The sequence below is a fragment of the Equus caballus genome, chromosome 31 (genome assembly GCF_041296265.1).
Source record: "Equus caballus isolate H_3958 breed thoroughbred chromosome 31, TB-T2T, whole genome shotgun sequence".
NCBI classification, from domain to species: domain Eukaryota; kingdom Metazoa; phylum Chordata; class Mammalia; order Perissodactyla; family Equidae; genus Equus; species Equus caballus.
In genome coordinates, this window is record NC_091714.1 from 3574289 (window position 1) to 3590898 (window position 16610).

The 16610-nt window shown below is 51.7% G+C and overlaps 1 protein-coding gene across 9 annotated transcripts in view; it reads left to right on the top strand.

Moving 5' to 3' along the window:
* The window catches only part of RPS6KA2 (ribosomal protein S6 kinase A2), a 367321-nt gene that overhangs the window by 318021 nt on the left and 32690 nt on the right, over positions 1 to 16610 (top strand). For all 9 annotated transcript variants that reach the window (XR_011434455.1, XR_011434456.1, XM_023633075.2 and 6 more), the window contains 2 exons: positions 2091 to 2155; positions 12962 to 13064. Coding sequence is in view for 7 of the 9 variants with exons in the window: in XM_023633075.2 (XP_023488843.1) it covers positions 2091 to 2155; positions 12962 to 13064 (168 nt within the window). In the remaining 2 variants the exon portion in view is untranslated. The remainder of the gene's footprint in view (positions 1 to 2090; positions 2156 to 12961; positions 13065 to 16610) is intronic.

Consider the following 16610-nt stretch of genomic DNA (forward strand, 5'->3'; position numbering starts at 1 on the left):
CCCAGCTCGGCTCCCAACTCTGGTTCGACCTTGAGCAGATTCCCCAGCCTCCACCGGCCTGTTTCCTCGTCTTTAAAGTAGGAAGAATAACCCTAGGCACTTGGTGTGGTGGCATTAAGGGGGAGAGCCCGTGTGACGTGTCCGCCCCACGGTGGCCTCCCCGTGTCCTCACGGAGGAGAAGCCCCGAGTCCGCGACCTTCCTCCTTGCCTTTACATGTTCATTTCCGCATCAAAGTGCGATAACCACCCCCAATCACACCAGGAGTAATAACGGTGTGAGAATGCCAGCCGATGTTCCCTCCAAGCATGTGGGCCTGGCCAGGCTTCCGGGCAGGCGTGGCAGCTGGCCCTGGGCCTTGGTCCACCTGGAGACATCCCTGACCAAGGGCAGCTCTCCAGCCTCCTTTTCTGCCCGTGTCACCGTCAAGACCAGAGTCAAATGATGGCGACATGAGAGTATCCAGCCCATAACGGGCTTTATCTCCTGGGACCCCTGTGTCCTGTGGGGAGGGTCCCCCTCCCTTACCTCTCAGGCCAGGGCTGGCAGGGGATACCACAGTGACCACAGCAGTCACAAGGCCTCGTGCTGTCCTCCACATCTTCCCGCTCCCACGTTTCTTCGGCATCACCCAGCCGCTACGCGGCCGCCTGCCTTCCTGGGCAAGAACTGAGATGGGAGGGGGGCTCAGCCCCGTGGGGACGGAGGGACGTGAGATGGATGGGGCTTTGATCTGGAGCAGGGCTGCACCTGGAAGCTCAGGTGCAGAAAGGGGAAGGCCGTGCCTCTCACACCCGGTGGATGTTTGAGATGCAGAACCCCTTGGCCCAGACTTGGGACAGGAGCTGGCTGGAGTCCCCAGTCCATGGCTGCCACCTCCCTTCCCAAGTCTGGGCCCCCCCGGGGCTGGGCTCCTGCTCCCTCCCCGACTCCCCAAGGGACAGAACTTGCTCCTCTCCCACCTTCCCGTCCTGGAGAAGATGCAGAGCTCTTAAGGCCTTAGGGTTTTGTTGTTTTAATTAATAGACATTTTTAGAGCAGTTTTAAGTTTACAGAAAAATTGAACAGACGGTACAGCGAGTTGCCTTATACTCCCTCACAGCCTCCCCTGTCCCCAATCCCCACCGCCCTCAGGCATGTGCACACATGCTCACAGTTTCCTTTAATATTAACTCTGCATTAGTGTAGGGCATTTGTTACAATCGATGAACAGGATTGCAACATTGTTATGCACTGCATGCCCTCCACAGCTCTCATTAGATTCTCTCTCTGTGATATACTAGGCAATGTACAGCCATGGGTTTTGGCAAGTGTTTAATGACATTACAGTTATCAGAACAGCGTCACTGCCCTAAACGTCCGCTGTGCTGCGCTGCCACTCCCGACCCCCAGGGCCTTGGGATCTAATGTCAGGAACAAAGAAAGGAGAGAGGAAAGGTGGAAATAAGAGACAAAGCAGGAATATTGGGAACGGTCTGGGGCTGAAAGTGAGCGTCCGCCGAGCAGGCCCAGGTGCTCGCCAGTGTGGACACCGGCCAACTCCAGGCTTTCTGCGGGTTTCTGTCCTGCTGCGTTTGCCTCTTGAGGTCCTGGCTTTCTTCCCTTCCCTGTAAACCCCAGCACAGCCTTACAAGGCGCCCTGCACTGCAGCCTCCCCTCTGGCCCTCGCCTGTACTTTCTCATCCTTCTGGAAGGCCCCACCTGATGCTAGCATTAGCGAGCATCTGAAGTACAGCCGGGATGTGAGGGGCCCCCAGCTTCCTCTCCCGGATTCCCAAGCATCCCCACACCTGCAGAAGGAAGCTTCCAGCACCTCCCACCTTAATCCTTCCCCGCTCCGACCCCACCCCTGCCCCAGGCCTCTCCCGTCACAGCCCTGCAGGGCTGAAAGGCGGCCACTCTGGGCTATGAGGCAGGGAGCAGGGGCCACTGGGCAGGACCAGGGGACAGTTAGGGTGCCTTCCCGCAGGAGGAATGCATCAGGACCCATCTAAACGTGCCCTCGCCCCTCCCCACTACATCAGAAACTGTCAGGGGTCGCATCCTGGTGGATGCGCGCTGATCCTTGTCTCTGCTTTGTTGTGACGACAGGTGCTGGCATCGATGGAGTGGAGGAGATCAAGCGCCATCCTTTCTTTGTTACCATAGACTGGAATGTAAGTTGCCCACCCTGGTCCCCGACTGCACAGGAATGCAGGGAGGTGGGGTGGAGGGCACGGCAGCTGCTTGTTACCAACCAGAGGTAAGTGTGGACCTGTCACCTGGAAGACACACTCTCTCAGGAGCCTTCTGAGCCGGCTGGCATTTCACAGCACAGACCAGAGACCACCGCTTCCCTGCAGCTCAAGGCCTGAAATTCCTTCAACTCTTTGCCCTTTAGAGACAGGTTTAGATGGCAAGGTTTAGATGGGTTTAAACAGAGACAGGTTTAGCTGGCCTTTAGCCACTCCCAACCCACTGAGGACAGCGCAGAGATCACCTTCAATGCAGCAAGAGGCTGCAGGAGCCCTTTGGGGTCCCTAGATCAGGCTGCAAATGCCGTTTTAGTACGAGGGCCTCTGGGCACCCTAGATTCTGAATCAGATTCCCAATCTCCTTTTGGGTTCAGCCTCATACACTTAGCACTCTTGTAGAAGTCGATAGAAAAAAAGAACTATCCAGACTGTGAAAGTATTAGTGCCAATTGTTAAAGGTGAAAGGAAAATCTCATTCAAGGGGGCCGTCTCCGTGGTTGCAGGGACCACTGTGGTGGGGTCCTGCAGATGATGAGAGAGGTGGGGCTCAACTCTGAACACAGCAGGGCCAAGTGGGGTGTATAGCCAGGGAGTGGGGTGGGGGTCGGCGGATGGACAGTCACTAAACGGAAGCATCCAGGCGAGGCGGGCTTTGGCGAAACTGACCTGCAGGACTCTTGAAGGCAGGCCAGGTGGCCAGACATCACCTGGGGCGAGGGGGCGGGCATGAGGAACCCATCAGATATCGAAGTCATCAGATAGCAAGGGTGGGGCTTCTGGCTAACCTGACTTAGGATTCTTGCTAAAATTGGACAATGCAGAGATGGACTGAGAAATCCGAAAGTCAGGCCTGGTGGAAAAAGAGCTCAGGGAGCCAAGTAGTTTGGTCAAAGTCACATACAAACACCAGCTCAGGGGCTGACCCTGTGGCTGAATGGTTAAGTTCACGTGCTCCACTTTGGTGGCCTGGGGTTCGCCGGTTTGGATCCTAGGTTCAGACCTACACACGGCTCATCAAGCCGTGCTGAGGCAGCATCCCGCACAGAAGAACTAGACTGACTTGCAACTCGGATATACAGCTATGTACTGGGGCTTTGGAGAGAAAAAAAAAAGAGGAAGATTGGCAACAGATGTTAGCTCAGGGCCAATCTTCCTCACCAAAAAAGCATACAAAAAAACCCCCAGCTTTGCATTGTTAGATGATAAACTGGAGCTCCCCTGAGGGGGTGATGACGATGCCTGTGTCTCCAGTTGTCCGAGCCACCGGACTTGATGCCACCTGGAGCTGGACACCAAGAAGTTCCCAACTCTCACTTCCCACAACCCCTCTGTTCTAGCTCTCTTGGGTAGGATTAATGCGGTCAGCTCTCGATGCATCAGCGACTACAGGGCTGCAGAATGCAGTGTGTCTGGACAGCTGGGGCCGATCTTCAATCTTTGAATCTGAAAGAAGGAAGACCTCCTTTGATCTCAGTTCTTTTAGTCCTTTCCTTGCAGTTAACACAACAACAATTACATTAGGGGTTTTCTTTCCCTGAGCCAAAAATTAACCTCGGGGGATTTTAACGGAAAGTAAAAAAAAAAAAGAAAAACTTAAATATTCTTGATAGTACAAAGGATATTATCTATATTTGGCTTCCCCTCCGTCGTCTTCATGTCCCGGTGGAGTCTGGTACCTCCCGTGAATTTCAGGCAGGTGTGGCTGAGACAGGTGGGCGGCCCCACTCCGGCCCCCGTGGCAGCTGTGTGCAGCCAGCTGTTGACATAGCTTCCCAACCTCACTCCCTCGCTGCTCCCGGACTCCCCTCCTCTCTCATCCTGCGCCCCAGGAAAGCGTTCAAGCTGCGAGAATATGGGGATTTTTTAAAACTTAGTCTTATAGTTCTGATTCTAGAACTTCTGTGAGATTAGACTTCTTTTTGAAGGTAAGATTAGAGAGAAGCAAGTGGAGGTTCAGCGTATCCATGACCTCCCAGCCAGCTACAAAAAGCCTTGTTCAGAGATCAAATAGACGTCAGATTGCATCCAAAAAAGATGGAGAAGAGAGGATCTCAAGGAAGTGAAGCCACTGCCTCCCTTTGAAATCTCTTTTCACTTAGCTTTCCTGAAAATCTAGGCTCCCAAGGAGCTGTGGGCATCCTCAACTCACAGATGGGCACCTAAAGATCAAGTTTGGTCGATTGTGTATGAGTTGGAATCATTTTCTAGGGAAACGAGGCTGCGTGTGGTAATTAGGTCTCAGCCAAGCCTGTTTGGTTGACGGGCGGCCTGTGTGTTACCCCACAGGATGCTAGTGCAGGGTAGAGAGCCCCATAAGCTGACCCCTAAGGGGACAGCACCTCCTGTGAGTACGTGCACTGGTGACTTTGGTGACGGGATGGGGGCCCCGCCATGTTGCGTCCCCTCCTCCTACCACAGGCAATCAGAGTAGAACCATGCAGCCATCCAGTTATTCCTCATTGATCCATTGATCCAGCCCTGCTCGTTGACCATGTATCAGGCATGGGGACAGAGCAGAGGACGAGGCCAGTGACGTCCTACACCCGGGGGCTTATGATCTGGTTGGCAGAGAGGCAATAGACTAAGGGGTATGCACTTTGTTACAAAGAGAAGGCCACACCAGGAGGAGCTGTGAGCCAGGAGGACGCAGAAGCGAAGAGCTGGGGAGAGCCTAGGCCCCCCCCCCACCGCCCCCCCCACCCCCCCCACCATGCTCCAGGCCTTGCAGCTGCTCTGTCCTCCTGGAACCGGAGTCCCCAGGACCCTAATAGCTCACTTTCCCTCCTTCAGGTCTCCTCTTAACTGCCCTCTTCCCCCTGAGACCTGTCCTGCCGGCCCCTCCAACACTGCCACGCCTCGCCCTGTGCCCCTGACTCTGCTGGCCTTGCTCTGTCTGTTTCCCACGTCCTTTGTCCCCTTCCAGCACGCTACCGAATGTCGTTTATGATGGTGATTATTATTTCCCATCTCCTGCCTCTGGGATGTGAGCTCCAGGAATCTCTGTCAGTTTGACTCAGGGATGTGTCCCACGCCTCTGAAACAGGGCCCAGCTCAGAGGGGGCCCCTGGTAAATATCGAGTGAGTGAATGAGTGAATGAATGAGGGAGTGAGTGACGGAGTGAGTGAGTGACTAAGTGAATGAATGAATGACTGAGCGAGTGAGCAAATGTAAGGGCCAGGGCTCTCAGGGTGTGAGTGTCAGGTGTGGCGGCATTCTGACTCCCTTCCCTCTCTCCGTGGCCCCACCAGCCCTTCCAGCAAAGCCCGTGCCTGGGGAAAAGAGAACGGGGTTGCTGGGGTGGGGTCAGACGGCTGCAGCTGGGAGGAAGGGAAGTCCCTTCCACGCTGCTTCAGGGGACCCTCAACACCAGGACTCAGCTCTGGCTGTTGGCAGGTGCTGCCGACGGACACTTATCTCAGCCGAGAAGGGGCGCCCCTGAAGAAGTGGGCGTGTTGCAGGGGGAACTAAGACAACTTTGTGAAATGCATGGAATTTTAACAGCACAGTGGCCTTAACACTCTCCAAGCTTGGGTTGACATGCATTCCAGAAAGCCCAGGTGTATGTGAGCTCTGCGCAGAAGCCTGTTTTCTTTCTCCAGCCATGAGAGCAGGGCAGTGAGGGCCAGCAACCAGCCCAGCTCCTTCAGGGGTGCATGGCTTGTCCTGGTTCTCTGTAGCTGGGACAGAGTCTCTGTACAGGCAGACGTGGTCATTGGGTTTCTGCACCAAGAAGGTGGCATTTCTGCATTACTTCAAAGCAATCAGACTGAAATTAAGGTTGGGAAGTTTCTTGTGTCGCTTTTAGCATTTAATTTCATTTAATCTTGTTTTGCTTGGTTTTTGAGAGAGGCCTTTCAGATTCCTTAGGACCAAGCATCTTTACTGTCATTTCTGTATTTGCCAGAGGATGACAAGGAGGGGCTGGGGAAATGGCAGAATCATGTTCTATCCCGCGTTCTGAATGAAAGCAGCCAGTGGCTGGTAAAGGAGCACCACGTGCCACGTTTGTGCAAATTCACTTATTTAATAAATAATACTCAGCGCTTGCCCGTGTCAAGATGAGCAAGGTGTTCCTGCTTTAATGATCGAAAGAAACAGCTGTCCTCAAGCTGCTGGCCGTCTGAACACTGCACAATCATGTCACCATCCGGCCACAGAGGAGGGGTGCAGTGTGGGTGTCCGGTCAGAGAGAGAGGAGATGCTGCAAAGAATGGAATTGGCAAGGAGACGGACCCGGAGGAGAGGAGAGAGATTCCCAGCGAGGATGTACTGGGGACCACAATCTTATTTAGCCACTGTGGTCTTTCCTGGGGACTAGCTGAGTCCCCCGTCTCAGCCAGTCCTCTCCCTGCATCAGCCGTTGAGCCCATTCACGCTCCTCAAGTCTGTCAGCCACATAGGAGCTGCTGTGTTATCGTGGCCAAGCTGGGCCCCCAGTCACACATGCAGGCAAGCGACCGACCATTGCTTTAGAAAGCAGACACGACAATGGGAGACGTTTAAAGGTGTCTAATAGGTATTGATACTCAGTGGTGTATTTGTCCAGATGTGCCCATTCTGTTTTCAGCAGCTCAGATAACTGAAAATCACAGTAGAGTGGCATTTGCAAAAACTGTTAACCAGGAGGCAGCCCCTCTGCCTCGAAGATGCTCAGAATGACGATGAGAAGGCGTTTCTCCAACCACTCTGTCTCTGCTGTGTGCTCTCCCCCAGTGCCTGCCTCAGGATCCAATCTGGAAAGTAGAAGGATGTTTATTTCACTTTATGCTTCCTTCTACAACCAAAACTGCCAGCAGAAGTTTTTTGTGTTTTTTTTAAGTAAACACCTATCATGCAATATTTCTCTCTGGGGCCTTTGGGTGACCTCCAGGAACAGAAGCCCGCTGACAACAGGAGTGAGGGGTGCTGCCCCAGTCTGTCCTGCTCTGTCATCTAACTTGCCTATTTAACGAGCCCAGCAAATGAACGCCTGCTCAGGAGGCATTCTTCCTGAAAGCTTGCTTGGTTTGACCAGCTGAATGAAAAACTACAAGTTCATTATAGACGGAAAGCCTCAGTGGAGGGTTCCGGGGGAGTCCAGTCCTCATAGCTGCATTTGCTTCTCCCCTGTGGCTGCAGCGGAGAACGTAGAATTAGCACAAACCCAAAATAAGCTTCATGAAAGTTAATCACCGCAGGCCACAGGAGCCGGTCCCAGGATGCCCTCCAGTGGGAATATGCCCGCCTAGACGCACAGGCACCGGTGAGGGACATCTGCTGATCAGAATCCTCATTTCCTGGCCAAAGCCAAGTCCTTCATTGTGACCATTTAGTACTCATTATTGTGACAACTCTTATTAATGCTAATAGCTTCTGCTTGCATTATCCTTTTTATGTTTCCAAACCCTTCCAAACATATCATCAATCACTATGCTGTGAGGTGGGAGGGACTCCTGGGAGAAACCGAGGCACGGGGCAGTGAAAAGAGTCCTCAAGGTCACTGAGAGACCTAGCAGCATGTGCCAGAGGCTCCTGACCTTGCCTGTTGTGTGTCCCGAAGGAGCAGTGTGAAGGCCCCAGATCTGCGGGGTGCTTCTTGCCCACAGGTGGAGTTTGCACAGGCTGCATGGAGAATGGATTTTAGGGGTCTGCCTCCCAGGAGCTGTCAGCTGCTGGTTGGTATCTCCCAGCACCCATGTCAGCAGCACGAAGCACTTCCTTCCACTGCCCGTGAGAGAGACTTCTGTCATTTTATTCCCATGTTACATACACCAGGAGAGCTTCTTTTCAGGGAACCCAACAGGACTCTGGCCAATAATCCCTTGGGTTCAGCAGTTTTGTAAATCCAGACACTTTTCTTGGCATCGCTTACACTGGCAGTAACCTATGTGTCAGAGCTCCGCTCTGTGGACCACCAACGCATCAGAGCCACCCATGGTGCACTGCAATCATTTAAATTCTTCCTGCTACTCCTTCCATCTTGTCGTCACTCAGCGTCTTGCTCTGCCTGATTTCTGCATCGCTATTTTGGGAATAATCTATAACTGTGCCCTTTGGCCGATTGGAGAGGGTTCATTCTGAAATGCCTGGAGCCAAACCTGCCTGCAGAAAACGGATGTCAAGTGTGTGACCCTGAGCTAGGATCAGTTTCATGTTCCATCATCCAGTCACTGTTTTTGTTTGACCCCCTGTGTCCTTCTCTTAGTCATCTGAAGGGCTTTTATGTATAAATAGAACCCTAATGTTCCAGCTCAGAGCTTCCTAGTGGATACTTGTACACTGTGAAATCCATCCCAACGTTGCTACAACTGTGTGATCCCCATCTCCTGGGACAAATGAGATGATTTAAAGTGATGCCCGGTGAATATGATCACGAGACCCCATTCTCTTTCGTCAGCAAGGGATGGATGGTTCCAGGGACTCAGAGAGGGAAATGCAGGTCAGAATCATAATGCATCTCATCAAGCTCAGAATCCTACGCACACGGCTGCCGCCACCTCATTCTCGATTCAACCCTGTGTGCAGCAGGGCACATGACAAAATGAGAAGCAAGATGTTTTTTCCCCGAAAACCTCAAACCCACTCCTAGGTTTGGACACAGAGAAAGAAAAGCATGTATAATAAGAACACATGTTAGCACTTTCCAAAATGTTTATCCAGTAACAGGAAGGAATTGACTGGCTCTTAGCATTGCACCGAGCATAAGGGAGCCGTCCAAAGGGCAGGGGGACCAGCTCCAAATGCCCCAGGTGGCTGTGTGGTCCTTTGCTATCTGCTTGAAACCACAGCAACCTCTGGGGGACAAAGAGGGCAGTGTTCTGGGGCTGCCCCTGGACAGATTATGCCCATAGGCATGATGGGGACCAGTGTTACCAGGGCAGAGGGGCCCACGTGGAAGTTTACCATTGCACAGACGACGCCCCCGCCCTCCAGCAAGCCCCCGGTGGGCTCACACACACTCTCCCTTCTGGTCGGTTAGGAACTCCTTAGCTGAAGCACAGGCTTACCGAGGACGTTTGGCAAGCACTAGAAAAAGCAGACATGTGCTTGCACAAGCTATCATGTAAAGCTGGAGGTTTTACATCCTATACATGTGTTGGGTGATTGCCCGGTTCTGTGACTGGCTCAGTGGGTGTGCACTGAGTGGCTTCCAGCAGCACAGGGCTGGGCATGCAGTGGGGAGAGGAAGGAACGGAACAGTGCACAGGGCCGAGCAGGGCAAGCATGAGCTGAGCCATATGGTGCAGGGTCCTGGGACGGGGGGCACCAGGGTCCCTGTCGTCTCTCGCTCCCTGAGTTATTGCTAAATACTTCAGTTAACAGGATGCACAGCTGTCCACCCAAAGGAAGTTTGCAGCAGCCCCATTGTTTTTTTGTTTTTGGGGGGTTTTTTTGAGGAAGATTGGCCCTGAGCTAACTACTGCCAATCCTCCTCTTTTTGCTGAGGAAGACTGGCCCTGAGCTAACATCCGTGCCCATCTTCCTCTGCTTTATACGTGGGACACCTACCACAGCATGGCTTTTGCCAAGCGGTGCCGTGTCTGCACCCGGGATCCGAACTGGCGAACCCCAGGCCGCCGGGAAGCAGAACATGCGAACTTCACCGCTGCGCCACCAGGCCAGCCCCAGTCCCATTGTTGGTTACAAATCTGATTCTGATGAATTCTTTTTCCTCATGGGTATACACTTGGAAAGAGGGAAGCTGCGTCTCCCAGCAAGGGGTCAGCCTCCCAGCCTGGACCGCCAAGCTGCTCTCGGGCAACGGCGTGGAGAATGTGGCCCCTGGAGTCTGCTTGGTGGGAGGTGAAACCTTTGCTTTCTTGGGCAGCTTGAATTCTCAAGGCATCGATTTCCTCATGGGAGGGAGGGGTGGAGGCGATGGCAGAGAACGAGCAGGGCTGAGTGGGTTTTCACAGGGAGGAGAACAGGTCCCAGGAAAGTGCCAGTGACCTCAACATCCCAGCTGTGCTTCTTAACGAGTATAACTGGTGTTCAGTTAGACTGTTGATGGTCGGAGGGGAAACAAGGCAGTGGGTCATCCTGAGCATGCAGGACGGTGAGCAGCATCCCTGGCCGCTACCCACTGGACGCCAGTAGCATTCACACAGTTGAGACGACCCCAGGTGCTGCCAGATGTCCTCTGGTGGGCAGAAACGCCCCCAGTTGAGAAGCACCAGGTTAAGGGGATTATTTCGTACCCCGCTGTGAAGCTGGGGGCAGGCATGGGAGATGGCCCTGCGCTCCCTCCTGCTCCCATGGGTCCCTTTGGCGGTGGAGTTGGGGCGAGGAGAAGAACTGAAATGTGTGAGCTTCAGCTTTCCAGATGCAAAACAGCTCTCGCTTGGATTAAGCCAGCTCTGTGTGTGTGCTTTTGGTGAATGGAAACCTCTTGTGTAAATTCATTCCCCCTTCATAATGACGGTAGGATTCCCGGCCCTGTGTGTGCATGGCAGAGACGCCACTCGCTCTGCTCTCTGTCTCCTTCTCCTCCCTCCCTCCAACCTCCCTCCCCAAGCAGCAAGAGAACACATGCACGCAGAGGGAGAGGAGGTGCATTTCACTTGAGCAGGACAGACATGTGTTCAAAAATCCAGCTCGAATATCGCAGAAGGAGACTCGTGGGTGCGAGGGGAAGGGCTCTGAGCCCCACCGGGCAGCACCGGGCGACCATCGGTCTCCGTGATGCCCAGCATTTTAATCAGGGCATGGAGCTCACCTCTGCCTTTTAGCTTTCCTCTGACAAGTGCATGTGTCAGGGAAGTTCATATCCCACCCCACCCCACCCCCAGTGAGCGCGTCACCACTGAGAGCAGCATCTGTCTGTTTCTGGAAAGGGCTAACTCAATTCCTAATGCAATCTATTCACCCAGGGCAGGAAATCACCAAATAATTCAGGGCTGAATTAACTCGTTTCTTCTCCTCTGATGGCTCCCGATTGCGCACCCTGAGACCCCACGGAGGCACACGCGGCTGTGCTGCTCGTTAAATCAAGTGGGAGCCATGGCCTCCTGGGCGCTCTATCCCTGGACGTGGCTGTTGTGCTGACAGCCACACGTGCGGTTTCCAAAGCATCTATGGTTTCTGGAAGGGTGTGCTCCAGGCAGGGGTGGGGACGTCTGGGGCCCTCCTGCCTCTGGACTGGACCTTCCCTTCCGAGAGCTGTTGTAATATGAGACTCAGGTCCCCCTCCCATCTGCCCCTTAGTCACTCTTGACCTTGGACAACTTACCTAACCTGTCTTAGCCTCAGTTTCCTCGTCTGTAAGAGCAAGGTGACAAAATCTGCATTTGGGCGCTATTGAGAGATTTAGAGCAGCTCTCAGTGAGAGTGACTGTGTCCGTTTCCCAGACTTGCCCGTCCACTGGGGGCCCTGACTCCAGAGCAGAGCTCCAGACCTATTGAATCAGAGCACCAGGAAAGGGCCTGGAAATTGGTGTTTTCAGCCAACACCTGGCAGACCCTTCTGATCAGGCAGGATTGGGACAACTCATGCTAAATAGTTACAGCAAGACCCTCTGCCTGGTTCCAAGTCTTGCTGCTGGCATGCCAGCCTGCCAAGTGGACGGCCTCTTGGCACGTTGGCCATCGCCCATGACTTATGTTTCCAAGGTGATTTAAATAAACCCAGATCCTCCATGTCCTGAAATCTACCTGGACGGAAACCCCTCTCAGCCTGCATCTGAGGTGGCGTCGCTGTAGGTCCTGCCCCCCACGATGCCCCACAGCCACTCTGCTCTGGAGCCCACCTCCACAGACTGGCACCCCAAACCTCTCGGGGTACCCCAACTTCCTTCCTTCCGACCACACTCGCTCCTGCACCATCTGCCACGCTGTCCACCTCATTGCCAAGCCTGATCCCAATGCCTTCGTGTTGCTCCTTGAATTGAATCATGGAATCAAGGAATGAGTTGTTGCCCTGCCGAAGAGGATGGAAAATAACCTCCATTGGGTTAGGAAGGCATTTTCAAGAAGGCAGCTGTAAGACCCGAGCGATGAGGGGTGTGGATCCTCTGTGCTTTCTGGGAGGGGTAGCCCCAGGGAAATAAGTTTGGGACCCCCACATGTAGCCCGTTCTCCAACTAGATGCTGGTATTCCCATGGGTTCGTTAGCATTCACAGGAGTGTGTTAGTGTGTTGCAGTGCACAGATGTGTGTAAAGGAACATGACCCAACCCACCTGCGCAGAGGGGTCTGGATGCTGACAGCCAGAGTCAGTGTCCAAGGGAAGTGCCATGGTCCCCCAGAGCACACACAGATCCCGGGATGTGTGGGCGAGAAAGGACCTACGTGGGCATTTCCACAGTGTCCCCACAGAGCTGAAGGGTCCAGGGTGCTGGCTCCCAGGTCACCGGGGAGGGAAGGAGGCACCCAGGAGCAGGGCTCCCCACTGGGGTTGCCGGGGGTGAGGGGGAGATGTGGCTGTCCTCTCAGGTTTTAGCTGAAGATGAAAATTCTACTGCCCAAAAACTCAGTTGGAAACCATTGCCCTAAAATGAAGAATACTTGGCATGTCCCTGAACCCTTAGACCTTGAACTATGACTCTTATATATTTTCATAAATTAATTATATATCATCTATATCAATATAAGATGTATTTTACCTATGTACTCACAAGTATGTCAGGGTGTTGAGCGGGGCTGCTGTCAGATGGAACCTGAGACAGTGCGTGTACAGATATTTCTGCTGCTCCTCGGCGTTCTCCGGTGTCTCAGTGGCTCCTCACTGCCCTTTCTTGCTCTCCCTGCAGAAGCTGTACCGGAAGGAGGTCAAGCCACCCTTCAAACCTGCAGTGGGCCGGCCCGAGGACACCTTCCACTTTGACCCTGAGTTCACCGCACGGACGCCCACAGGTGTGTTCCTACAGGGAGCATTCTTTCTAAGGGGCCGTCCTACCCGGCCAGGGAGGGGCAGATACTAGGAACCAGAGAGTTATGTGCAAGAACACTTTCATGGAAAATCACAGTCAGTTCTGTTTGATTTTCTTGTTTCCTTTGCCCAATCATAAAGACGTAAGTCATGGAATCAGTTCTTGGTTATCCCCCACGTGACAACCAGTTTGGAAATATCCAGGTGTTCTATAGACACTAGCCCCTCCTGCCTCTTGGTCTGCGTGGCCAACCCAGTGACCACCTCTTTCAGAGGGACACACACGGGCTAGCACGGGAAAAGAAGCTGGAGACACTGGAAATCTCTCATTTAGAGAGTTTTTGTGGAAAGAGGAAGGCCATCAGTTAGGTCTATAGATTTGGAAAGTATAGATCTTGTTCGTGCTAAAAGCAAAGACTTGTTTGAAAAGTTGTATCAAAACTGCTGGATCCCAGAAAAGCAGATGGACACGTAAATTTAGATTTCATGGTTTGTCTAAAATTACTCTTAGGGTCTGCCAAATTTAATCCAAACCGGTCGGCTCCTTTTAAAAGTTATCCTTTTGTGATATTAATGAATTAATATTAATGAATTATATTAATAACAGCTTTTTTAAAGATATGATCCTTGTCTTAGGCTGCTCAGGCCTCCATAACAAAATACCGCAGACGGGGCGGGTTGAACAGCAGACGTATATTTTGGCTCCTGGTGAGGGCTCTCTGCCTGCCTTGCAGACGACCACCTTCTCTCTGTATCCTCACTTGACCTTATTCTGCACAAGGAGAGGGCAAGCTCTGGGGTCTCCTCCTCTTTTTATAAGGCACCAATCCTGTCAAATCAGAGCCCCCCTCTCATGACCTCATTTAATCATAATTATGACCCTAAAGGCCCCCTCTCCAAATACAGTCACATTGGGGGTTAGGGTGTCAACATGTGAGTTTTGGGGGACACAGTTCAGTCATAACAGTAATGGTAGGGTGTCAAGCCCCTTCTGGAGATTTGGGTGAGGCAAGTTCAGCCAGTTGGGGGTTATTGGGCTGTGTGATGTTTATCCAGGGGGGGTCTTTTCTTACTACTTTTGAATACGAAATTTTCTATGATTTTTAATCATGAAACAAATAAAGCATCAAATACAAGATATCAGGTAGTTGAAGCTGGAACAGAGAATCTACCTTGCTCTCTGTGGGCGTAGGGTGTCGGGGGAAAGCCCATTTCCCAGACCACGAATGAGCTGTGTGCCAATGGAGAGCATAGCAAGCCTTTCGTGGGGCTTCTAATGTACCCGGAGCAGCTCCTGACCTAAGCAACATTGGCTCCAAGAAGAGGCAGGAAGCTGATTCTGGGCGCTATCAGTCAGGGAGCCATGAGACAGACTGTTCACTAATTTCTTTTGGGTCCTCCTGCAGTGCCCAGATAAAACCAAGACTGGCATCAGTGACAAAGCTTGAGTGATGCCGGCCATCAAAATTTTGGGTAGTTGCTGCTGCCATGTTTGATGAGGCTGCCCAGGAGGAGGAAACATCTAGTCTGTTCTCTCTAATAGAGGTGATGGGACTTCCGTCCAGTTGTCATCTTCCTTAGAAAGTATTCGTGTGTCGGGGTTGGTCCTTATTGTTGACAGTTGACCCAGTTCACGGAATCGGGTTACTTTTTGGCTTCAGAGGTTGGAAGAAGAGGGCGGGATTTGGGGATCCCATCTTGGCTCTGCCCACAGCTCACCTGAACAGGTCATTTTATTTCTCCTCCTGTGAATGTGAAAGGAACACAAAAGCAACCGGCTCAAAGGACACCTCCTATGAATGCTTATGCAAACCTCCCCGTCCTTAATGAAATGTGCAGTGTTTTATCACAAGCCTCCATCCTTTGGAGCTAGGCGTTTAAAATACTGAAATAAGGACCATCCTTGTGCTGCCTGTTAAGGAAATGCTAATACAGCCAACTCTGAATTATTCACACATGCCCCCTTTTTATATGATCCACGAAGAATTTAAACTCCAACCTAGTCGGCCAGTGTGACCCGCAAGCTGTTTTTTGAGCACCTTGTAAGTCTTTTGTGCACATAGAGAATTCAATTTTATTTTAATATTAGCCTAAGGGAAACATAATTAGACACAAGTCATTCTAATGGCTTTTTTATTCCTTACTATTTTGAATTCTCCAATCAATTTTACTTAAAGTTAATTTATTACGCCATATGGTTTGCCTTTGAGGTAGGTAGTAATTGAAGTGCTAAGGACACAGAAAAATCATTCACTCTGTGTTGACATATTTATAAGAGGGTAGGATTTTCTAAGCACATGAGCTGGGTGCAGAGCTGGGTTAATGGGAAGTGGGAGCGATGCGATTCTGAAATGGCAGATACGCCACATCCGTATGTTAGGCTTGGACGCACAGTGGGAATTTCTTATAGGAATCTTACTATCTTTTTTTTTTTTCAACATAAGCCAACGCTAAAGTTAGTTGATGTCCCCGATCACACATCCGCTGCCCATTAGAGCACGCTGACTGCCGAGAGATGCCCGTTTAAGATTTAAAAACCCATAAAACATATCACACAAGTCAATCAACAAATGTTGATCGTACTATGTTTAAAATTTCCTTTTGTCCAACCCATATTTTTGCTCTTCTTTAAGTACTGTGCTAAAAATCAGCATCCCCTGGGTGATTATCAAACATTTTAAATCCTATTTATGCCACCCATCATTTAGTCACCTTCTGGCCACATCGATCAAACGTTAGCTGATTTAACCTTGTGTAAAGATCCGTCTGAACTTCAGGAGATTGCTGAGCCTGTCAGCCACCTCTCCTCTGTCTGTTCAGGGAGAGCAGCCCTGGGCAATGGAAGGCGTGGCCCTGCACTTCACGCCTCCTTATAGTTAAAAGTCATTGCTTATTTGATCTACAGATTTTCCACTCAATAATGAAAGTGTATCAGTTCAAGTTAACAGGGCTGTACCCTCCCCCCACACACACTCTGAGATGCTGAAAATGAGCCTTCAGATCTACTCGCCCTTGACATTCGCACGCTAATTCCCTAGAACGGGCTCAAATTCTTCAACCTAAAACCCTAGGAGAGGACACCAAACCATCTCTGGGGGTTGATGATTGACTTATGATGTACCCATTGTGCTTGGAGGTCACTGCATGAAGCACGTGGTAGCTTAGGGGATTTTTAAGAACAGGCAGACCTCCAAGCCAGAATTCTGTGCGGGGTGGGAGAAGAAGACACAGCACAAAGCGAAGCTGTGAGCCAGAGCCCACCGCCTGGAGCTCCCGGAGCCGCTGCAACCCAGCAGTCTTCAGACGGCACGTGCATTGCCTCTGCTGTCTCTGAGTGTGTAATTTCCAGATTCTAAAAACTACTCAGGTGAGCCTTCTGTTTTTTAATCAGCTTCCCTCATCTCGCACATTGGCAGTTTCTTTCCTAGCAGAGTTGACTCTGATCACATTAGTGACTGTGAAGTCCCTTGTGATGTGACAGGTCAAGGGCTGAGTTTTGTGGTCCATGGTGAATTTGAGCCCAGGCACAC